The sequence below is a fragment of the Lepisosteus platostomus genome, chromosome 6 (assembly GCF_059453375.1).
Source record: "Lepisosteus platostomus isolate fLepPlt1 chromosome 6, fLepPlt1.hap1, whole genome shotgun sequence".
NCBI lineage: Eukaryota > Metazoa > Chordata > Actinopteri > Semionotiformes > Lepisosteidae > Lepisosteus > Lepisosteus platostomus.
This window is the reverse complement of record NC_142616.1, coordinates 48,582,292-48,605,534: the sequence shown is the minus strand read 5'-3', so window position 1 is coordinate 48,605,534 and position 23,243 is coordinate 48,582,292. Positions and strand designations below refer to the sequence as shown.

At 38.5% G+C, this 23,243-nt stretch overlaps 4 protein-coding genes and 3 non-coding genes across 16 annotated transcripts in view; 2 read left to right on the top strand and 5 right to left on the bottom strand.

Annotated features, from left to right (window-relative positions):
• Window positions 1-731: 731 nt before the first annotated feature.
• On the bottom strand, window positions 732-2,783 carry spcs1 (signal peptidase complex subunit 1). The gene is made up of 4 exons (XM_088636164.1): window positions 2,587-2,783; window positions 2,186-2,245; window positions 2,004-2,090; window positions 732-962 (listed from the first exon to the last, which is right to left on the bottom strand). Exons 1-4 carry the CDS (start codon window positions 2,620-2,622, stop codon window positions 834-836), a joined length of 312 nt encoding a protein of 103 aa, XP_088492290.1. The 5' UTR covers window positions 2,623-2,783; the 3' UTR covers window positions 732-833.
• A 3,185-nt stretch (window positions 2,784-5,968) lies between these two features.
• glt8d1 (glycosyltransferase 8 domain containing 1) lies at window positions 5,969-12,604 on the top strand. Of its 4 annotated transcripts, none has more exons than XM_088636157.1 (10): window positions 5,969-6,125; window positions 6,497-6,538; window positions 6,624-6,722; window positions 6,851-7,070; window positions 7,300-7,417; window positions 7,634-7,718; window positions 8,023-8,135; window positions 10,630-10,793; window positions 10,924-11,036; window positions 11,488-12,604. In XM_088636157.1, the coding sequence occupies exons 2-10, from the start codon at window positions 6,523-6,525 to the stop codon at window positions 11,667-11,669; spliced, it is 1,110 nt and encodes a 369-aa protein (XP_088492283.1). In that variant the 5' UTR covers window positions 5,969-6,125; window positions 6,497-6,522; the 3' UTR covers window positions 11,670-12,604. The 4 variants fall into 4 exon arrangements, with proteins under 4 accessions (XP_088492283.1, XP_088492284.1, XP_088492281.1 ...); XM_088636158.1 differs by having other exon boundaries at window positions 10,627-10,793; window positions 11,494-12,604; XM_088636155.1 differs by having other exon boundaries at window positions 5,970-6,125; window positions 10,627-10,793.
• gnl3 (G protein nucleolar 3) lies at window positions 12,593-19,139 on the bottom strand. Of its 2 annotated transcripts, none has more exons than XM_088636154.1 (15): window positions 19,003-19,139; window positions 18,623-18,681; window positions 18,303-18,440; window positions 17,804-17,917; window positions 17,651-17,722; window positions 17,106-17,241; window positions 16,852-16,955; window positions 16,408-16,552; window positions 16,040-16,127; window positions 15,527-15,704; window positions 15,123-15,265; window positions 14,533-14,669; window positions 14,217-14,341; window positions 13,748-13,860; window positions 12,593-12,977 (listed from the first exon to the last, which is right to left on the bottom strand). In XM_088636154.1, exons 1-15 carry the CDS (start codon window positions 19,013-19,015, stop codon window positions 12,911-12,913), a joined length of 1,632 nt encoding a protein of 543 aa, XP_088492280.1. In that variant the 5' UTR covers window positions 19,016-19,139; the 3' UTR covers window positions 12,593-12,910. The 2 variants fall into 2 exon arrangements, with proteins under 2 accessions (XP_088492280.1, XP_088492279.1); XM_088636153.1 differs by having other exon boundaries at window positions 12,593-12,980; window positions 13,752-13,860.
• On the bottom strand, window positions 14,074-14,146 carry LOC148661820 (small nucleolar RNA SNORD19). Its single transcript, XR_015939927.1, has one exon. It is a non-coding gene; the product is annotated as a small nucleolar RNA SNORD19 (small nucleolar RNA).
• Window positions 14,988-15,062, bottom strand: LOC148661819 (small nucleolar RNA SNORD19). Its single transcript, XR_015939928.1, has one exon. It is a non-coding gene; the product is annotated as a small nucleolar RNA SNORD19 (small nucleolar RNA).
• Window positions 15,839-15,914, bottom strand: LOC148661818 (small nucleolar RNA SNORD69). Its single transcript, XR_015939929.1, has one exon. It is a non-coding gene; the product is annotated as a small nucleolar RNA SNORD69 (small nucleolar RNA).
• pbrm1 (polybromo 1) overlaps window positions 19,076-23,243 on the top strand; it is a 29,465-nt gene continuing 25,297 nt past the window's right edge. For 3 of the 6 annotated variants that reach the window (XM_088636150.1, XM_088636148.1, XM_088636146.1), the window contains exons 1-6: window positions 19,076-19,214; window positions 19,673-19,820; window positions 20,160-20,377; window positions 21,369-21,466; window positions 22,454-22,601; window positions 22,776-22,925. In XM_088636150.1, the coding sequence (XP_088492276.1) occupies window positions 19,799-19,820; window positions 20,160-20,377; window positions 21,369-21,466; window positions 22,454-22,601; window positions 22,776-22,925 (636 nt within the window). In that variant the 5' untranslated portion in view covers window positions 19,076-19,214; window positions 19,673-19,798. Of the gene's footprint in view, window positions 19,215-19,614; window positions 19,821-20,159; window positions 20,378-21,368; window positions 21,467-22,453; window positions 22,602-22,775; window positions 22,926-23,243 lie in introns of those variants that run through there. The other 3 variants (XM_088636149.1, XM_088636152.1, XM_088636147.1) reach the window with 3 other exon arrangements.

Sequence of the window (23,243 nt, the reverse complement as noted above, 5' to 3'; positions counted from 1 at the left end):
AACAGGTACCCCAACAGTTTAAGAACTCCTTTTCAAATGTTATAATCCCCAGTTTCAGCCACTCCAGATTTTCAGAGACTTTATTAACTTTATACTGTAAGACCGTGCTTGGGTTTCATTGAGACATTGTGAAAAAAACAATTTAATGGTGGGAAATATATATGAAATCACTCATCTTTAAAGTTATTTAATAAAAATCCACATGTTCAAAAAACCTTATGTAGGATTACTACAAAACACCTACTGTATCACTCAAAAGGAAAAAATATAAAATGTTAAGTTAAAGTAAAATAATGGAGGTAAGAGGAGTTAAATTACTACTAATGTGAGAAAATACTTTGTTATACTTTCTGTCTGGATTTACTGAGGCTCCTGCACAAAGTCGTAAAACAGCGCTGCTGTCACGTAGCTCTTGGTTTCAGGGTTCAAAGCTGGACTGGGGCACCTTCTGAGTCGAGATTGTACATTCTCTCCCTCTTTGGCTTCCAGCAAAAGAGAAGCAGTTTAGGTTAACTGATGTCTCTAAAAGTGACCCCCACGTGTTGTGTAACATTGGACTGGCTTCCCACCCAGCATGTATCCTACCCCATGCTAAGTGTCTGCCACGTTAGGCTCTAGGCCAAAATGATGCTGTATTGGACTCCAGAGACCATGTATTGAAATAACTTAGCTTTTTTAAATGGATACAGCCAAAAATAATAAAAGAGTAAAATCAATCTGCCACAAATATCTGAGGATTGCACCAATTTATTGAACTACAGCCAAATTTATGTAATATGAGGGAAATGATCTGATTTTTACAAAGATATTACAGAATAAATTGGTAACATCATCTACTTATACTTCTTTGGCCTCTTGGTATTTTCCTGTGTCTTCTCTCTGCTCTCACCTGATGGCTCAGGCTTCACAGGCTGCCAGGTCAGGGGGTGTCGGCGGTACATGGGCCACGAGGGCAGGGTGAGCTGCAACACAGGGGGGGTTTAACAGACCCATCCTTCATAAAGTTACAAAAGTGACAGTTTCTGGAAAATGATTTGTTGTTTCACTACAGTAATTGTACAGGTAGTGGACAAAATGGAGAAAAAAAAACAATTTAAAGTCACTTAATAAGGATCTAGGCTAAGACGTGTAGTGTGCGCTACAAAAGGTCAAACCGCTGGACAACAACACGGGATGTGTGGATGGGGCATTGTCATCCTGGAAGACACCCCCCCAAGGAGGAATAAAAAGACTGCTACATGGGGAGCAGATGATCACTGAAACCCATTAAGTAGCAATTAGCGCTGACCCAAGACAATACATGTACAAAAACCATGCTTATAAAGTTCACCCTCAAAATTACTGTATAACCAGAGCCCTTCACTATTGACACCAAGCACTCAGGATTGTAGAGGTCTTTAGATTAGAGCTGTGTGTGCATTGAGAACATGGAGAAATATAATCCCTGATCTTCTCAGTAGACTGTTTCTGATTAAACTTGTTGCTTGTACCCTGGCTAAAAATTTAACTCATTTTATCATCTTTGACACCACTTCCTATGAGACTTCTGCAAGTTGAGCTGTCTTAATCTCAGATGTTCATATCAAATAGCCCCCAGACAAAGACACTAAGGTCCCCTCTTCCAGCCATAAGTATAGGCAACCAGGGGATTGTTATACATGTTATCCAGCAGTGTTATACAGGACCCTCAGCATGCAGGAATGTTACATTTGTGTAAGAGATCGTATTTTCAATACACTTGGTGTCCCCCACATACCCGGGAATTTCCACTTTTTTGTCCACTACCTTTAGTTTAAAGGTAAACCTGATTATATTTAATGATCACTCATAACTATAAAAAAATAAACTACCAAAGCCTTCCCTTTATGTTATGGTATTAGTTTATTTAGTTTTACTAATACCACTCCATGGTACATATTTCTACACTGTTGTTTTAAAGTTTATTGGTTTTTCTGGTAATGCGTTGCCTTGGAAGTTCACAGATTGCTCAGTTTTTAGCTTACCAGACAAGAAACGGCGAACCCAGTCAAAACGATGTAAACTGTCCATCCAAACTGCTCAATAATAAGTCCATAAATAAAGCCGACAATCTGCAAAATAAAACGGACGTTTGAGTTACATAATACGTTTTAAATAAAGATCAACAGACTGCAGTTAAATTGCACAATGATTAGCGAGTACTTACTGCTGAGACAAGTATGATCCCCTGGAATATCTGTTCTGCTAATTTTTGTCCTTTGTAATCCTGAAAGTAAAACAATAAAAGTATTTCTTGTAGATAAACTTGAAAACAATATCAGAAACATACATTTTAGAAAGTCTTTTTCACACAACTGAATATATTCTGAACTCAATGTCTGCTTCCTCACGACCAATAAAATGAAGAAACTGTTTAAGAATTCAATGTGTGATGAATTATGAAGTATGAATTACTAGACTTATAATTTTCCACAACGGTATCTGTAATTAACTACCGAGGATAAATAACGTCAGCATTACTAGTCGCTGATGGATTTTTCAAAAATGACCTGCACTTGCTCGCAAATTTCGTTGAGGAAAACAACAATTGGAAAACGAACTTCTTACCATATGTGTAGGAATTTTACTGAATATAGATAGCATCCTGCAACCCGTGAAGATTATAAAACGTACGATTAATTTAATCACTAAACAAGGAAGTACAATTTTCTGTAAAAACCAATACTACTTTGCGAACCACATCCGTTTGAAGAGTGAGACGCACTGACAACTCTTCTGTCCCCGGAATATTACGTGTCGTTCCGAAGCGACATTCGGCAAACAACGGAAGATGTCGTGTCGTTTCGCAGCAACTTCGGTAATCAACGGAAGGTTTCGTGAGGTAGGAAGTGCGGTTCTTTCCTATACACCAGGAGTTCCCCTGTTGTCCTGGTAGTCTGTTCTATGATGTGATACGGTAGTACTTCGTTGTTTGATTTCTCAGTAATTCGTTTGGCATCCAAGCAGCAGCTGTTTTACACACGCAGAAGAAAAAGGTGGTGCTGCACTTTGGTGGTGGCGGAGGGGAGTCCCCATTACCTGTAAGGCGCTTTTAGTGGAGTGTCCAGAAAAGCGCTATATAAGTGTAAGCAATTATTATTATTATTATTATTATTATTATTATTATTATTATTATTATTATTATTACCTATAACATAGGAACAGTACAAATAAACTTTACATTAAAAATAAATATACCATTACATAAAAGACCATACATAGTCATTACACACAACATTTAAATAAACTTTACATTAAAAATAAATATACCATTACATAAAAAACCATACATAGTAATTACACACAAGTCCTACAGGCTCCCCCCAGTTTACCAGAATCTGAAAATTTACTCCCTCCATCACCCCACTACACACACATGCACAGTCACCCTAAGCTCCTATAAATCCACAAAACCCCCTTCATTTTTTCACATAATCCACTGACTGCACTTGCAGTTCTACAGTCTACAACTTTCAAGTCCATCTGAAATCATCCCAACATTGGTTTAATTTGGACCAATTTAAAAACTTCTGCTGTTAAAGACACCTTGAAAACTTGAAAACCTGCAGACACAGCAGCCCAGCAGTGTAGGGAAGGTATTTAGGAGTTTATGGTGATTCATCATGTGGCTCATCATTTTTTTAAATAGAGGAAGGGTCTCTAAACTGAATCTGGACAGTCCCAATCCAGATAGTCTGCATCTCACCCCAAATCACTGGTCAAACAAAGATTAGGAATCCTCAAAGATATTGATCAATTAATCAAGTCATTTGTTCTACTAAGAAAACTCTGGTCCTTGAGGACTGAGGAGTATTCAGAATTTTGTTCCAAAAGATTTCTATATTAATATATTTAACAAGCTGCCTGGTTAACTGATCTGGTAACTGATCTTCGAAACTTGATGATGTGTCACCTAAAAAACATCCCAGACTGGGACTCCTGGCCTGGATGGGGTAACAATGCAAAAAGGATGCCAATACATGTGTTGGTGAACTTCTACCGCTGCACCATTGAGAGCGTCCTCACCAACGGGATCACCGTGTGGTATGGCAACACCTCTTCACGAGAAAGAAAGGCACTGCAGAGAATGGTCAATATGGCCCAGAAGATCATCGGCTGCGGTCTCACCGAGATTAAACAGCTCTATGAGGACCGCTGCCATGGTAGAATTCTGGCCATCACAGAGGACAGTCACCACCCCGGGCATGAGCTCTTCACCCCACTGCCCTCAGGCAAGAGATATAAGAGCATACGGACACTTACCACTAGATTCTTCAACAGCTTCTATCCACAAGCAGTGAGACTGGCGAACACTTTTAGCCATCCCCCTCGGACCACACCTACACCATCACCATCTACCTCTTTATGATTTCTTATCTATTGCACATCTCCAGTCATTGTTTACACGTCTGTATTGTTTACATTCAAACTGTCTACATGTTTACTTGCACATTGTCTATTGTTTGTTTTTACATTGTCTTGATGCACTGTTTGCAGTTTGTCTTGTTTTTTACACTTGTTTTACAATCGAGAGACTTTCTGTGAGTAAGAATTCCATTGTACCAGTACCGGTTACATATGGCAATAAAGTTCAAGTTCAAGTTCAAGTTCAAGGTCAGTAAAATACTTAGGTACAGGCCTCTAACTAGGAGTCTAGAAAATGAAAACAAATCATGTTATAATTACACTGTATATTAATTAGGCCTTATTTGAAAAAAAAAACTGATGAGTTTCAATTACTGTGCTGCGAGAAAGACATTTCAGTTCAAAGCAGAGCAACCAGACTACTCCCATGCTTGAAGGGATAAATATACAGGCAGACTGCACAACCTGAACCTCTGTTCAGGGATCAGGGAAGCAGAGGTCCCTTAATTCAGGTATTCAAAATCCTGAAACCTCTTTGAGGACATAATTGTACACCTAATTGAGAAGAATTAAGGATATTAATTGCAGAACCATCTTTACACCGAGGTGTTTGGGAGATGGGAACCAAATCCCAAGACAGCTGGCTGAACGCTGTGTCCATGGGACCTCCTAAGAAAGGAGTACATGACATGGAATTCAGGGATCTAGACACCAGAGCTCTTGGGCGCACTTCCTTTTGTTTTTTAATTACGTTCTTATCTAATCAATCTTTAGCTGTCATCTGTCTTAGACTAAAAGGTATTGCCAAACAAATATAATTCAGTGGTCATATTAACAAATGCTCTAGTTTAAAATACAAGGTGCAAAACAAGATTTGCTGTGACTGTAGAAGAGCGCTAAAACATGAACTGCTCCCTCATAGGTTGTTCCAGAGATACTAGGGACTGGCTTGGTAGTGGGTGTGGGGAGAGGGGGGGGGTAAAAAATAACATACGTGAATAGAAAATATATAATTCTTCATTGCATTTCATTGAAGCAAATTTTGCCACACAGACGCGGTTATTGGTCTTACATAGCATTTTTATTGCTTAACAAACACGCTCTATTTCTATTTTTTTTTATTTCAATATGAGATTTGTAACAATCCGAAATTCAGACTACGGGAAGCCTACTAAGGGAAGAATTCTGATTAAATAAAGTTAGGCGCCAGAATTTTTGTTAATGCAAGCTTTAATTAATTTCCACTAAAATAAATGAAAACCGCTTTAAATTTTTTTATACTACACAGTATGTAACAGTCCGGTACTACACTGATGAAGATTATGAGGTTACAGATTCCCATTTTTCCACGACTTGTGTCTGTCCCGATAAATGTGGTAATGCCGTGTTCAAAAGCGTCCGGAGTACAGCACCAGAGACACAGCCTCAATGAGGTTGAGTATCCTAAACCAAGCCTGCGGTGTCTACTAAGGGTACGTAATAAAGCAAAGGTCCCTTTATGACTGTCTGTAAATATCCTGTGTGAAAAGGTCAATAAAATGATCAAATAAATTTAAGTAGGCTTGATGATAAATTATTTTAATATATTTTAAAGTAAAAGTGCTATGGATTTATATGTATTAGAAAGATTCAGGCACTTCGTGGACAACTAATTTTGTTAGGCTTTTGCACGCTAGCCGAAACGGTTTTATTGATGTTGAGTTGGCACTTTGGCTTAGTAGTGGTTTTATGTATTGTGTAAGGTAAGTAAAAATTCAGACTTTACTTTGCATTGACTCAGTGCAATATCAGAGTTTTTACATTCATGATTGATGTTAGAGATCAACCAGCATGTGATTGTACTGTTCCTTACTGATGGTACGGCCAAGTTCTTTCTTCTCCAAGTTCTCTCTTGTCCAAGTGTGAGATCATTATGAATTTTCACAACTACAGACGAAATGTAGTTGGTATTCGATTCGGAGACAGACAACCGTGTCCTATGTTTTTAATTGTTTTCGATACGTTGTGTTGCAGTCATTTGTGTAGCATGTAGTATTCGGCATCGATATCTGGCTTTGAAGTTGGGTTCTTGAAGTTTGCTGATAGAGTGCTGGGATGTCCATTTTCCTCCTAGGGCGTTGAGCACTTCAGTGGGAGAGTATGACGTTGCGAAGAGGTAAGTTTTTTCTTCCACTCATCAATGCATTTTTTCGGACTTTTTCGTGCGACTGTAATTTATTTTTATTCCCTTTCTTTTGCAGTTAACGTTGTCATTCTGGTGCTGATTGCAGTAGCATTTTTGATAATTGTGCACCGCAACCTCATAAATCTGAATGATTTTTTAAGAAGGGAAGGCTCTGGTAAGCACAGTTCAATCTAGGAATTCTATACTCGTTTCGTCTTGGTGTTCGACATTAGGAAAACCTCATTGCGTAATTATACATCTATCAATGAAAGGAGTAATTGTACCTGCTTTCTTTTCTCGTAGATTCGGCTCACGTGGGACTACCGCACGAGTCTGAGTTTGACATTGAGGCTCCTCGTAGGTTTGAGGTTGCGAGAGTGGGAAGAGAAATTCCGGTGGTTATCACTGCTGTGGAGGAGAGACTGGGAGCCTTGATAGCAGCAATGAACAGTATTTACAGCAACAGCAAGTCCAACATCGTCTTCCATATTGTGACAATGAATGATACCGTAGATCATTTAAAGTAAGTACTTGAATTTTAAGTGTTAAAATACCTTCTCACGTTTGTAGTTTGTGTGTTCTGTATTAATGTGGGATTTCTCGGAGTATGCCAGAATGTCCCACCATGCCCCTTATACCTCCAGGATATGCTGTGGATTACTGCAGGCTTTACTGTTAATAGTGTTCCAATAATGGGGGGTTACAAATGTCTTTTTAATATAAAATGTTTTTTAAATATTGTTTTATTTCAGAGCATGGCTCAGCAAAACTGCCCTGAAAGCTGTTAAGTACAAAATGCTACCATTTGACCCTCGTATTTTGGAGGGGAAAGTATCCAAGAATCCCCAAGAAACGGAAGCAGTTAAACCGGTCAGTGAATTTCAGCTGTCATTTGCTTACAGATTTGTTTGGAGAACCTGAACCAGAAAATGTGTAGTGAAACCCCTGCAGTTTTCTCATGCAAAATGAGTTGCCTCACCCTTCCACCATGAGGAAGGAAGGCGATAGTTTGCTTTCTAAACGCTAATTCACTGGACCTCAGATTTTTGAATGTCAATGTTTGTCTTTCTGATTATTGTTTTACAGTTAACCTTTGCAAGATTTTATCTCCCTGTATTTGTGCCGGATGCAGAGAAAGCAATTTATATGGATGATGATGTCATTGTTCAAGGTACTGGTAGAAAAGAAAACTGAAAGTTGTGCTTACTTTAAAACAATCAAAATGGCAAGAAGAGTTATGTTGAAAATGAAAGAGGACTTCAAATGAACGCACATTTCTAGAACTGCTGAGAGGAAGTGAATGGATTGGTATATTTTCATATAGGGGCCGCTGTGATTTTGAGTTTTTGACGGAGTTCAGTTGCAATGGTTTAGAGCTCAAAAGAAGTGCGTGTGCAATCTGGAGTACAAAGCAGAATGGAAACAGCTGTAAACGCGGCGCCTCTGACACTAGTCGACCCTTTGCTCCATTTCAGGAGACATCGAGGAGCTGTACAACACGCCACTCAAGGCTGGGCATGCTGCTGCCTTCTCTGATGACTGCGACTCCACCGCTGCCAAGGGCATCGTGCGAGGAGCGGGGAGCCAGGTACTCAAGGGTTGTATGTGGTTGTCTGGATCTTGCACATTTCAAGAGTGGTCTTGACCTTGGTATGTTCATGCATGTGTCTGGATTAGAGTATATTAATAATAATAATAATTGCTTACACTTATATAGCGCTTTTCTGGACACTCCACTCAAAGCGTTTTACAGGTAATGGGGACTCCCCTCCACCACCACCAATGTGCAGCATTCACCTGGATGATGCGACGGCAGCCATAGTGCTCCAGAACGCTCTCCACACATCAGCTATCAGTGGGGAGGAGAGCAGAGTAATGAAGCCAATTCATAGATGGGGATTATTAGGAGGCCATGATTGGTAAGGGCCAATGGGAAATTTGGCCAGGTTTACACCCCCACTCTTTTCGAGAAACGCCCTGGGATTTTTAATGACCACAGAGAGTCAGGACCTCGGTTTTACGTCTCATCCGGAGGACGGCGCCTGTTTACAGTATAGTGTCCCCGTCACTATACTGGGGCATTAGGACCCAGATGGACCGCAGGGTGAGCGCCCCCTGCTAGCCCCCTTCCAATGTAGATTTCCTCTAACACACGCTTTGGAAGGGGGGTTACTGTCATTCCAACAGACACCTGGTGAAATTATTTACATGTGTTTAAGATCTCAGGCATCCTCTAGTGGCAGGATTATATTAAGGACCCTTTAGATTTTTTAATATACTGATTAAATAGGAGAAAAAGCAGAGTTATGGATTGGATAAGGGGTCTTGCTTTAAAAAATTCAAAAAATATTTGAAGCAGGCCAGACTATAGAGGGACTGTAGCAGCCGTGGTCCTGCCACTAGAGATGCCTGAGGTCTTAAACATGTATAAATAATTTCACCGGGTGTCTGTTGGAATGACAGTAATCCCCCTTCCAAAAAGCCGCGGAAGAGCATAGATGTGAGAAAAAATACTAGATCTTGAGTGCAGGCATGCAGCCCAGAGGAATTCTTTTCCTGGATCAACCCTAGGTTATAAAAAGTCCCCCCGCGATCGTGGAATTTTTGGTTACATGTATTTTTCTATAAATATATAGTGAAACTTGTTTGAAGGGGGCTTACTGTAATTGATTTGAGTGCACAATAACTACCTAACTAAAGGTGAGAAGTTTACTCTTAACAACACTGTATACAGCAAAATCATCTAAAAATCACTGGTCGTAAGTATAATTGAAATTTGTAAATCAAGAGGTTCACATTCACATTACACTCCTATAAATAATATTTTCTAGATCCTTCTCTGGAAGGGATTAGATCAGTGGTTTTCAATCCTGATCTTGTGGTCCCCTGTGTCTTTAGGGTTTACTAGTTCTAACTGGAGCCTTAATCACCAGTGCTTTCTGTTTGGACTGTTTTCTGTACTCAGTCCTTGATTCAGAAACTACTCTAAAATGCATTATTTCCGGCACCTTCAGTACACAGTACTTTCTGCAGTTTGTCCTCAACTTGACAATTAAGAGTTTGCTCACTTATTTCTATCTGAACAGCTTTTAACAGTGATCAATGAATTATGAATACAATTGGGAATTATCATATAAGACATCTTTAATAGTGAGTCTGTGTTTTTTTTAATTTTGCTTAAGTCCAGTTGGTTATATTTGTCTTGGCACACCTGAATGAGGGCAATCCTGTAATTCACACATTAGCACAGGTTCATGTACCATGCACAAATCTCATTCAGTTTTAATGGTAAACTGAAATGCTATTTTATATTTGGGGTTAGAAAGAATCAGCATGTAAAATGTACACAATAACTTTTAAAACCTCCAATTCAAATGACAAAATAGACACAAATTTCCAGGTATGATTCAGAACAAGGCAACAAAACGTGATATGAAGCAGCCTTATTACATTGTAAAAAAGCAGGTTTTTAAAAACATCTCTTTTAATCCAATAGAACTATTTCCAGGGAGACCAGGGGTTTGCGAAAATGTGGCAATTTACATTCCTTTACAAATTTCATGATTTTGTGCTTAATTCAAAATTTGTAAAATGTTGCAATACTGTCAATTTAGTTACTGAGATTTAATAACCGATCTGAGAAATTGGGACTATAGTTCCCCTTGAAGATCCAAAACAAAACTAAAAAAAATTGTCAGATCGAAAATTGAAATAATCTAACCTGTGATTAAGTACTCAGCTGGTGCAAAAGCAGTAGACACAGGGCCACTCCAGGACCAGGATTTGAGAACCACTGGATCACACCCACTGGACTCCTCCCTTCCATGTGCTGAGGTTCTGGCACTTCTCAAGGGGGGATTTATGATTGTTCTTCCACACAGAATTGCTCTGGGTGCTTCAGACCCTGTTGTTTCCTTTTGCCGTTTTTGAGTTACATATGTTCATAATGTATTGAATATCAATAAACTAACAGAATGATCAATTCCCTGCTGCACTGTATGACTTATTACAGGAAACAGGCAGTTTTGTGTCGGGTATGTTATTTTCTACTTAAGATACTACTGGCATATTTTCCCTAGAAGAACTACATTGGCTTCTTGGACTTTAAAAAGGAGAGCATAAGAAAACTTGGAATGCGGGCAAACACTTGTTCTTTCAACCCTGGAGTTTTTGTTGCCAACCTCACAGAGTGGAAACAACAGAATATCACAAAGCAGTTGGAAAAATGGATGGAACTGAACGTGGTGTAAGTTTAAAACCCTCAAGAATGTAAAGTAGCGATGCTGTCCTTTCAGATAAAAATAGCAATGCAGAATATTCAGAAGTTATAATATTGAAAACCTGCAGTGTTTTCCCCATTTTGTTTTTCTCTGCAGAGAACACCTGTACAGTAGAACCTTAGCTGGCAGTATTACGACTCCACCTTTACTAATCGTGTTTTACAAACAGCACTCCAGCATTGATCCCATGTGGCACGTCAGGCACCTTGGTAGGTTTAACTTTGTCCTACTGCTCTGACAGAGTGGTCATTAATCTTTCTTGTTGCCCTGAATAAGTTGGCATAACTTGATTGTATGTGTAATTTGACTTTAAAATATGTATGAATGTTATCCTTATCTGGATTTGCTTTATCCATTATCCTTATTTCTGGGACTTTGAAGCGTATGGCAATCGATGTGCTGATCCCTTCCATAATCCCACCCAGGACTCTTTGTCAGCTATCTTTATAATTATAGTGTATCTCTGCCTGTAGGATGTTTAAAAGGATGGTCTCCAAATTTCAGTGGCTTAACACAAACAATTAACCAGTTTTTCTGCATCTGCCATTGTAAGTCATAAGGTTATTATAAAAGCCACACTGACAGTACTTACAGTAGTTAATAGCTGGAGATGTAAATGGTTGTTTTCTCGTCTTTTATACCTGTGCTCTATCTTGTAAGGTTTAGTTGGAGCTGGAAATCGTTATTCATCTCAGTTTATAAAAGCTGCCAAACTGCTACACTGGAATGGCCATTACAAGCCTTGGGGAAGGGCATCGGCTTTTTCAGAGATATGGGACAAATGGTATCTCCCGGACCCTATGGGACAATTTCATCCTTTACGAAGACACACAGAAGACTGATAAAACATCTAGCAAGTTGGACTGTGCATTGAAGCGCGTGCTGCATGACTTCATTGTTTGTAAAATCTCAGGAACGTGGACTTAAAAAGTTATTTCAGTACTGTATTCAAAGGAACCATTTTCCATGCAACACTGTAGAGCTAAGTTTTGCTGAGTTGCATGGCAGTAGAGGAGGTGAGCCAGATCTTCAGTTTAAGAACTATATATATATACACACACACGTGACTCTGATTTCTAAGGGATTATTTCAGCTATAGAGTTGTTTGCCAAATTGTTTTGTATTTGTTGGCTCTTGCACTTTAACCTTTTGTAATGTAGTGTTAAACTAGTTTTGTACCCAGCTTTTAGGATTATGTGGTAAAAAAGAGCTTTCGGTCAGGTCACAGGTGCTATTCAAGCCTTTTTGTTTTGTCTTTCAGTTTTTCAGAATTTTTTCAAGGATGGATTTCCATCTTCACTTGAAATGTAAAAGGTTGCATTTTAGAGATTAACACTTTAGAGAAATCAGAAGTGAGCAGAAGGCACCTATTGTGTATATTGTGTAGATGCCTTCCCTATAGCTACTATCTTTATTTTAAACAATGTAACCACTTATAATACCAAACATCACTTTTTGAGCATGAAAACAGTACTAGTATGCATTCTGGATTAATAACCCTATAGCTTTGAAGTTAGTAAATTAGTAAGGTAAAAGAATGTAATCCAGTGTATCTGTTAATTAATCCAGTACAAACTAAAAGACCAATTTAACCCAAGAAGTGTGAGCAGACCTGTCCCCAGATAAAAATAAAAGTACCTTTTAGTGTCAAGAGCTTAACTTGGTTACATTTTGAATGCCTATGGGAGTTAGGTTGTTGGTCCACCTCTGTTTTGGTAGCGGTAGACTTTTAATACCTTTTTCCAACCAAGTTCAATAAATAAACTTAGGTTTTAAATTGCTTTAATTATTTTCAAGTAAATAAAAAACAGATGTTAAGATATTTTCTAAATGTATTACAATGGAAGACCACTCGTATAACTTGTAAAACACGAGATTTTGAATGCCATTATATTTTACACTTATGTACAAGCATTGATGCAGTATATTTACAGATTCTATTGTTAGGATCAGAACTGCATGATACATCACACAATTAAAACTTAGTCAGTCTTTCATTCACAAGCATCAGCACATAACTGAAGAGGCTGATAAGAGTTAAATGTAAATTCAGTTAAAATCTATATTAAAGTCATACATATCATCATCTTGCTTTGCTGTAGAAATGTCCACCTGAACAGGAATCTGTGGCACCTGCTGTTGTGAAGGAACTCCTGTAGAAAGAGAGTGGCGTTGAGTACTCAAGAGGTTATGGTTTCATTCTGCATAGCCTTTAAATTCAGCCTCTGATTAATGCTCATTCCTACAGCCTCCTAAACCTACAGCCCGAATATTTAAAAAAATACTATTCATAACTGCAAACAGCAATATCAGTTAACACCATTAACACCAACAGTGCATCATTAAACAATACTTCTATCAGATATTTGAACTATTGGGGTTGTAAATGAGCTTGACATTAAATGAGCTAACCTTCTTTATAATCTCAAAGGATTTCATCTGCAGCCTGTGATTATGGTGGAATGAGGTCAATTGTTATCTAACAGACTGGAGGGCCATTTTCCACCTAGAACATCAGTACAAAGTGACGGTGATAATAAGTGGAAACTCAGATATGCACTGCTCAACAGTCTATTAAATACCAATACACTACACAACTAACATCCATATTGCATTGTTTAATGGAGAGATCTAATGCAGAGATCTCTTGTTTACATTTGCCATGTGAAATATTCTACACAAAGCATGACAGGCGGACACGGTCTTCAGAAATCCTTCGGAAAAGTAAAAGGTTAATCTTTTCCTTCCCCTCTACTTTCCTATTTTCTAATTGTCTCAAACCATCAGCATGGAATTGGAAGCAGAATTCTGTCTGTTCAACAGAAGATAGGCAGAAAATGTTGAAGACTACAATGAGTATAGAAAGAATGCAGTGCTTCAGTTACAAAATTCACCCGTTATAAAATTCTTTGGTGGTTACTTACCGATTGCTTTTTTGTTTGATTTAGTCAAAGTCTTTGCTTGCAATTTTCCACTTTCTTTTTTCTCCTTCAAGCTCTTCTTGGGTTGAGGAACAATGTCAATGAATTCAAGCTAAAATGAAAAGCAGTTCTTGTAATTCATCATGCAAATTACTGTAATCTAAATTCTGACTGACTAGGCAAAAATTCTGAATTTTCATTTCCAGGTCTGTACTTTTCTTTTTATGCCTTTTTGTAAGAAACAATATTATATATTACATTCTTAGATTGTAAATATTAAACACTATTAACACTAAAAAAAAACTTATAGATCTCAGATACTTGCTCCAGTTGTGAGATCAGAGTTGGATCTGTAGTCTTCATCAATAATTCCAGACTATATAATATCCTCATTTCTCACAGCAAGCAAATGTCTTGAAATCCTCATAGATTTCAAAGTGCATAGAGATAACTCTGAAGATGCAATACCTCCTCTTCCTCCCCATACAGCTCAAAGTCCTCCTTCTCTCCCAGATCACTCTCATTTACAAGTCCGGATGTGGCTCCTGGGGAGAGGTACACTACACTGCTGGCCAAAGTGGGACATTTCACACCTGTCAAACAATTAAGGTTCACATCAGTTCCTAAAAATATGCAAAACAAATGACTACTCAATGTCGAAATTAACTATTCTCAATTGTTACATTTTCAGAATTGCACTTTTTTAGTTCTTAAATGTAACATTTTCATATAAAAAATAATCATATCATATCTGCACAAAAGTAGCCTTTGGATGTGAACTCACCAGCAATGGTTGCCATGTTCCCTTTCTGCAGCTTGTCCCTTTCCCAGGACTTCTGCATCATTGCCACAACTGTGTCAGAGAGGTAAAAGGGAAGCTTGTGTCCTTCTGGTGGTTTAGAGTGGTAGCTAAGTTTAGCCCTAAAAATTCAAAATAAAGTTAAGCATACAAAACATCAAAACATAAGGAAAACTGAAACCACATAATCTAGATGAGGACTTATTTTCAGTTTGCTTTCATTCTGATCAAAAGTTACATTTTTTAATGGCTTAGCAGTATGCACATATTACTAGTTGGTACCTACAGTAAGTCCATTTCAGCCTCTCTGTTGTAATTATTTCTACGAACTAATCTCTACAGAAAAAGTCTTGCCCTCACTAAAGTCATGGATGCATGGAGCTGGACTACTATTTCCTGTGCAGAATCCATTCAATGTCCCGTTTACAAATTACACTGCTGTATGTAGTGAGATCAGAGTTGGATCTTATGTGATTAGGGTTATCTCAAGACATGCTGGATTATCCTCACCTCTCACTCAGCAAGTTCTTTGTAAACATGAGTAAGTTAAATGTAATAGTCGTTCTGAGTCTTACCCAGTCCAATCACTCAAAAATGTTGCAGCAGCTTTCTCCATGTCTGGAATACCACCTTTCTGCAAAAGACCTCTTTTCTTTGCAAAACATGTCAAAAATTCCAGGGAGTTCCTGAAGTCAGGGACTGTATATTGAAGCATTATCTAAATGAGGGAGAATAATCAACAAAACCAATTCAGAAATTGTTTGCTTTATCTAACACAGGATGAAGATCTAGTCCAATTACTGAGAGGACAATATCAGAGTTGGATCTTTCACAGTCATGAAAGACAGATAAGAATTCTCCTCACTTCTCACTCACTGATCTTTCAAACATATTATCTGCACATATTCCAACTTAAATCTTAAGTGCAAAAAACACTTAAGCAAACACAGTACACTTCAGTCTCCACCTGCTCTTTTACCTGCTGTTTATTGCAGTTCTTCAGTAGGGATGCGGCCGCATCTTGTGGATTTTGTAGCTGGTGAGTCTCTGGCAGGCCTCTCAGTGCCACAGCTGCTGTACAGCTAGACGGAGCCACGATGATACCAGGGCTGTCAATCATCTTGACATGATTACTGATGTGCACCTCCTGCATGCACCTGTGGAGTATTAAAAACAGGTCAATTTTACTGTGTGCCTGCCTATCAATTATGAAGCTCTCAAAGTGATACAATAAAATCTACATAATTGTAGAGCCATTACTCTCCCATGACACTAAATACAAATGTCGAGGTTAATGAAGCTCAGTGTTGGATTGAACATAGACTCCATGGATGAGTCAGAGCAAAAATGTCATCATGCTTCATTATCAACCCCCATTGGTCAAACCTGAAGACAGCAACAAAAAATTATCTGAACTAAAAAAGGTTACACATTGTCCTGTGTTTAATCAGATTAATATAATTTACTCCCTCTTCCCAAACAGAGAACTTACTTTGTAATCCCTCTTTGTACTCCCACATTGCAAACACGTACTCCCCTCATGCTGTTGATCAGGCTGCTTTTTCCCACATTTGGAAAGCCTGGGGAAAAATTGAAATATTACAAAAACAGAAGAAAAAGACATCACTGCTGCACTGAAAAGCACAGATAATGGTGTTGGATTAGAGGTCATTTTAAAAAGTCTCCATTTTCACCTATCACACTGTACAATTAACTAAAATGTGCAAACCAGTGGTACAGGCAACAAAGTAACATTACAAAAATTGGATTTAATGTCCTATCATAGCAGTTCACAGAATGCAACAAAATATTTTGCCAAGTGGCCTAATATTGGTACAAATAGGTCTCTGAACATCCTACCAACAATGCCAACTTTCACTGTGTTCCCCTGCTTGTGTGTTTGACAATAGTCTTCAAGAAGCTGTAGCAGGCAGGTGTTCCCCACACAAGTGACCCCTCTAGTTAGATCAATTACTCCATTGTCAGCTCTTTTCTTCTTTTCCTGCTGTAAAATTCAAACAAAAGGAGAAGAAAATCAAGAACATCTTGCTCATTTCCTAGTATGGTAGCTAGGTAAACTTAATTACCTCTTAAAAGTGCCCAGAGTTTGGGACTCAAACACCTGCAAAGAAAACCTTTTTCAGATTCGCCCTGCTCTTTAAATAAAAAAAAGTGTTTCTTATTTTCTGTCCAGAAATGAATTTCTCTTAAGTTTCAAATTGTAACTTATTATGTTAACTTATGTAACTTATATGTCCTTATTTCGCTATGTAATGCGAAATCCTAAATAAGACAACTTCTTACCATGGTTTTGTCCTGAACCCGAGTTGATGACTTGAAGGCTACAGTAGGAAACTCAAGCTGTAGACACTGCAGCCATTTCTCCACATTATCTTTCGGTACCAGATCTAAGGATAAAGAAGATCCCAGGATATGGAATTTCACTTTTACAAGCCAAGAAAGAAATAGCAGTATTATTTTGTTCACAATAATGGATGTTAACTTAAAACAAGAATGGGAAGCTGCAAAAATTTCTTTTGAAGAGATCTGTGACTAACCGATTTTATTCAGCACGAGGAGAAGCTGCTTCTTCCCTTCATGCTTTAAAACGTTTTCTTCCAGCTGTGGGCATCGACACCCCATGGGATCTCTGGCATCCAGAACTTCCAAAATTACATCTGAAGCATCGATGACCTGAAGGGAGCAGAGGTGGACTCGTCAGCACAGACCACTCTGAAAGGCTCACTAGCTCAGCAAATATGGGCGGAGCGGTGGCTCTGTGGCTAAGGATCTGCGCCTGTGACTGGAAGGTTGCCGGTTCAAATCCAGCGGCCGGCAGAGGAATCCTACTCTGTTGGGCCCCTGAGCAAGGCCCTTAACCCTAACTGCTCCAGGGGCGCCGTACAATGGCTGACCCTGCGCTCTGACCCCAAGCTTCTCTCCCTGTCTGTGTGTCTGTGTCTCCATGGAGAAAAGCTGGGGTATGCGAAAAGACAAATTCCTAAAGCAAGAAATTGTATAGGGCTAATAAAGAAACATTACATTACATATAATCAGCAAATGATCACTGAGAACCACCTCACTTTCCACAAGTCTCCCTCACCTTGTTCAGCTCTCTGCACAAAACCTTTCTGGAATTTCTGTCTTTGCCTTTTGTGAGTTTCCCGGGGGCCTCCTGGAAAAAAACACATTGTCACATTGATGGAAGACAGTGCCCCATAAAGAGGACAACACATAATACAGTGTTAAACCTGACCCTTTTGCTTTTTTTAACTGGGACATCTGGGTCATTACTGGCAACTTCTAGTTTTCTTTTCTTCTCACGCTCCTTCTTTTTGGTAAGCTTCTGTTTCTCTTTAAGTTCTTCAAGCTAAGCAAAAGAGAAAAAAAAATCAGGAACAGTAAAACCAGTTTTGAGTATACATATTTTGCTCCATGAACAAGGTGACCATTGAACAGAAAAAGTTTATTTCGCACACCTAAAGAAGGCTCCACAGCCGAAATGTTGTGTCTCTTTTTCTTTTCACTACGGAATAAGCCTTTATCTGTTCCTTTGCAGCCTATGCAACCTACTTGATTTTCTATAATTCATTTTGTATCATACTGGGCTTTCATTTAATGGCTTGCTGTAACGGGCTAATTACAACTTTACCCAAAACATTTTGAAACTAACTTAAAACATGTAATACTTGTCTTGGTACTTAAGCGAGTATATTAGATATTAAGCTGCGCTCTATAAAAGTGAGTGATCTTGCCTTTAGCTTCCTCTGCTCGGCCTCCTTCAGAATGTCTTCTTTAAAAGGAGCGTTGTTAGGTACTCCAAGATCTTTCTTAGCACGTTTTGCTCCTTTCTTCTTTGCCACTTTCCGTAGCTTCCTGTTGTGTTCGCGAACCTAGAATAAGAATGAAATGTATTAAACCAAATATTGCCTAGGGCCGTTCATTCTAGATAAAGAATACAAATAGCCAGCACACCGGGAGCGTGCATGACAAGAGAAACGTGGTCTGACGGCCTTCATTAAAATAACTAAAAATCTTCAGAAAAGTAATAAAATACAAATAAATGAGCACCTACCTTTTTTTGGATTTTGTAACGCTTGGCACATGATAACCGTTTACTTGCCTTCTTCAATTCTGTAAAACACACAGTCAGTTGAGCTCTGGTAGGACTTGAAAAATCACATATCGTTAACATAGCCATTTATTATCAGTCTTATTTACAGTTGATAAATTACGTTCAACTTTAACATCATGTACATTGCAGAAAGATCTTAAGCAAAAAGTTAAACGAAAATTTAAACGCTGGTCGAAGAACCAGATATATATCAATCAACCATTCAACTTGTTAAGCAAATATCATTTTAAAAGGGATACACTTCGTAAAAAAAAAAAGAACAGGATTTATAAAAAAGAATATAGCGTGTAAAACTACAATATTAACACATTTACACATACTCGGTCTCTTCATTTTGAGTCCAACGCGAACACGTGCTCAACTACTGCTCTACTGCAGAAACATGTCCGACTTCCTGATCCGGTGTGCGATTGCTGGGGAGGAGTCACTGCTACTGGCTTTGCTTTCCTTCGCATTTCCTGTTTTGTTAATTGAATAGTTTAACAGTAACATTTTTAATCTGCCCAATTTATTTACGTTTTTTAGATAACAGGTAAGATCGATAGAAGTCTTCGTCATCGTTTTGTATTTCAAAATACACGATCAGATGCGTGTATATTCGCATTTCACGGTGTTAAACTGCTAAACAGTCGGCCTTTCCTTTGTCTTTGTTACCGATGTGTAGAATTAGCCCAAATGCTGAAATTGTGTCTTCGTTTTGTCATATGTAGTATACGATTAACACGTAAACGCGCGACTTTTTTTTAGATTCTGAAAAAAAACTGCTTTTCTAAAATTACCTCAACCATGCAATAATGTAGATTCTTGTATTCCTGACGTACGAATATAATGTGACTCGCCAGTGTAAAATCCAAATGGTTGTTTTAAGTGTATGTTTTTTAATTTAAATTTTAGCATTTTATTTTTTCTTCCAAACAATCATATACACAGGCCGCGTGCTCTTTATATTCATGCTGTACATATTTGTAGTTAACATTTTTTTTATTACAGTATTCTACATGTAGAAGAGTTTTTCTCGATGGATGTGAGCGTGTTTCTGTAGCTGTCAAAACCGCGTTTGAGCAACTTACATAGAAACTCGTGTATACAGGAATAGGTTGACGCTTGTGTACAGTAATGAAATCACTTTCTCACAGAGGTAAGAGACCTCAACTTTTATGTTTTTTTTTTCTTATTCACTGTTGTTTTTGATAGCATTCGCTCACTGTGTTTAACATTGAAACAGTTTAATTTCTCAGTTAATTCTGAGGTGTCAGTACTCGCTTTTTACCAGTACTGTATTTTGTTGAAAATTTACAGATTCGGACTTGGTTTGAGCTTGCATCAGTTGTGAGTTTAGGCTAATTCTAATGAATGGAATATCCGAAAATATGTTGTATCTGTCAGCTCTTCGTGTGGCTAGCCGATAAAAGAGAAACCATAAATATTACATGTACCCTCTGTATGTAATTCGTGATTGCTGTGCATCAATTTGAAGGTGTTGCTACTATGGGGTCCAAAAGGAGAAGGGCGACTTCCCCTTCCAGTAGTATAAGTGGGGGGGACTTTGATGATGCGCAGACTTCAACCCCAGGTCCTGGAAGCGGCAGAAAAAGGAGAAGAGCTTCCAATATTCCTACTGTAGATCCAGTAAGTGGATTTCCAAGTATTGTTGCGCCTTTACAAAGAGACAATGAGCACAGCAGGCGGAAAAAGGTGTGTCTTACATTCAATAGTCTAACCTTGTATAGCGCATAAGACTTAATGGGGTCAGTTTTAATGTTCTAAATCATACCAAGTCTCGAGATCAAACTCCATTAACCCAAAAGCTGATGTGACAATATGTTTTATTTTTTTATTCATTAATTTTGATTGGAACTTTATCAAATTAAATATTGGAAAAAACTAAAATGGAAATACATCATTTGAGAACAGAGATTTTTGTTAAATACATGGTTTAGATCATGAAAAGTGACCCCACAGTTGTTAGCATTTCTCCTCCAATTCCCCCTAACAGTCCTGGCTTTTGTTGACAGTCTTGGCTTTGCTTTAATTTGATCCGCTTTCAGGTTTCCACTAATGAAGCTGATGCCAAACACAGTCAGGGGCTCTCAACCTGTTCACTATTGAGAAATAGCCTTACAAATGTGATGCACAGCAGAAACACTGTTGCTGCCTACTTACCTTCCAAAGTCTGTGTATAATAAAACAACTGTGCTTTTGGCACATTTAGACTTCCCTATTTTATGAGCTGTAGGTACAATTACATGCACCGAAGCTGATTACACAGATTGAGAGCCCTTGAGTTAAGGGGTGAATTGGGTCATTTCAAAATTACACTGCTGTTGTAACTCGCAGTATAAGAAATGGCACATAATTTACTGGCTTCTGTTAAATGTAGACTTTAAAACCGTTTCCCTATGTTTTTTGTATAAAACACAGTAGATATAGTTTTTTGGGGAGTAAGAGAACATTGAAACATTAATTGTTAAGTTCTCTGCACCTGTGAACCTTACTCCTAAGGTTATGCTCCACTTCCTTGCAACCTAATATTTTTTTTTATTTGGAGCTATAATCAGTTTAATTACTTGCACAAGGTATATTTTGTGACTTTGTGATGTTTTTTTTTTGCTTTTTTATGCACAATCAGAAAGTCCTTTTAAGTATTAGTATTTCTTAGAGTTTTACAGTATGTGTCTGTTCACAGATTGCAGTGTGCCATGAACTTTATAACACGATTAGAGATTACAAGGATGACCATGGGAGACTGCTGTGTGAGCTCTTTCTGAGAGCACCGAAACGAAGGTAGAAGCTTTACTCTTGCTGATATTGCTGGCTTAACTGCCTATTAAATGCATAACGTGCCAAGTGCCAAGGAAGTTTCTGTTAAGTAACATAAATAATATGAAGTGTTACAGAAAAACAACTCAAAAAGCATTTGTTCTCTGCATAAATTGATCTTTCCAAAAACATTATTTTCCTAATCTAAGGAAGCTTCTTGTTTGATTTTCAGTCAATGAAACTTGGCTCATTTTATTATTTCATTTATACTGTGTAAGGTGGGTTAAGTAGAAATATGTATTATTATTATTATTATTATTCCTGTTGTTGAGTACTACAAAAATAGAAATATTTTCTGTGCAGATTTAATAATAATAATCATATTGCTTACACTTATATAGCGCTTTTCTGGACACTCCACTCAAAGCGCTTTACAGGTAATGGGGACTCCCCTCCACCACCACCAATGTGCAGCATCCACCTGCATAATACGCTCACCACACATCAGCTATCAGTGGGGAGGAGAGCAGAGTAATGAAGCCAATTCAGAGATGGGGATTATTAGGAGGCCATGATTGGTAAGAGTCAATAAGAAATTTGGCCAGGACATCGGGGTTACACCCCTACTCTTTTTGAGAAACGCCCTGGGATTTTTAGTGACCACAGAGAGTCAGGATCTCGGTTTTACGTCTCATCCGAAGGATGGCGCCTGTTTACAGTATAGTGTTCACGTCACTATACTGGGGCATTAGGACCCACACAGACCGCAGGGTGAGCTGGCCCCACTAACACCTCTTCCAGCAGCAACCTTCGTTTTTCCCAGGAGGTCTCCAATCCAGGTACTGACCAGACTCACACCTTCTTAGTTTCAGTGGGCTGTCAGTTGTGAGTTGCAGAGCGTTATGGCTGCTGGCCAAACAAGATTTGAACAAGATTTGTTATTGTTACAGAAAGATGGCCTCAGTGAGTGTGTTTAAGTGGAGCTGTCTTTAATTTTCCCTTTTTTTGCAGGAACCAGCCAGATTATTATGAAGTGGTCACACAGCCCATAGATCTGATGAAGATACAGCAGAAGTTGAAAATGGAGGAATATGATGATGTTGAGCAGCTAACATCTGATTTTCAGTTGATGTTCAACAATGCAAAGAGTTACTACAAGGTAAAGTTTAGGAAGAGTTCTTCTGAAGAATTATTGTTATGTATTTTGTCTATGAATGGTTTAACCTTAAATGTTTCCTAGGTGTAATGAATTTTGTGATGGTCTGTGTGTGGTCTTGTGTTATAATACCTGAATGCCTTTCAGGATGTGTTAAAATGAGTTTTGGCTTTTTAGTCCGATAGCCCAGAGTATAAAGCTGCCTGTAGACTGTGGGATCTGTACCTGCGCACAAAGAATGAGTTTGTTCAAAGAGGAGATTACGAGGAGGAAGATGAGGATGGAGAGGACACCCAGGAAAATCCAGGAACATCTACAGAAGAGGAGGTGTGAGGATCTGTGGTGTGGGAGGCAGTGGGCAGTGCACTCAGATGTGACAGAGTCTCTGTTGGGGGTGGGGTGGGGGGATGTGCAAATTGGACAAGGCAGAGTCTTTGTCAGGGGGATTCTGACAGCCACGGGAGAAAGGAATGTTCAACAACCTGAAAAACTGTAATAAATGCTGCACTTGACTTCTTCTCTAATGTAAGTAAATGAAGTAAAGAGTGAGAAACAGTGGACAGCATATTGGTATGTAGGGATAGTAAAAAATGAAAAAAATATTTTTCAAAGGTGATTGACAAAGAGGTCAACTTAAAATTAAAG

Coding starts and splice junctions, on each gene's coding strand:
- spcs1 (XM_088636164.1), bottom strand. CDS start 2,622: ATGCTATCTATATTCAGTAAAATTCCTACACATATG. Junction 2,091..2,185: donor GGATCATACTTGTCTCAGCA/GTAAGTACTCGC, acceptor TTTATTTTGCAG/ATTGTCGGCTTTATTTATGG. Junction 963..2,003: donor GGTTCGCCGTTTCTTGTCTG/GTAAGCTAAAAA, acceptor CCTGTGTTGCAG/CTCACCCTGCCCTCGTGGCC.
- glt8d1 (XM_088636155.1), top strand. Junction 6,723..6,850: donor TTTAAGAAGGGAAGGCTCTG/GTAAGCACAGTT, acceptor CTTTTCTCGTAG/ATTCGGCTCACGTGGGACTA. Junction 7,071..7,299: donor GATACCGTAGATCATTTAAA/GTAAGTACTTGA, acceptor GTTTTATTTCAG/AGCATGGCTCAGCAAAACTG.
- gnl3 (XM_088636153.1), bottom strand. Junction 17,723..17,803: donor CAGTTAAAAAAAGCAAAAGG/GTCAGGTTTAAC, acceptor GTTTTTTTCCAG/GAGGCCCCCGGGAAACTCAC. Junction 14,670..15,122: donor TTTTTGAGTGATTGGACTGG/GTAAGACTCAGA, acceptor TTGAATTTTTAG/GGCTAAACTTAGCTACCACT.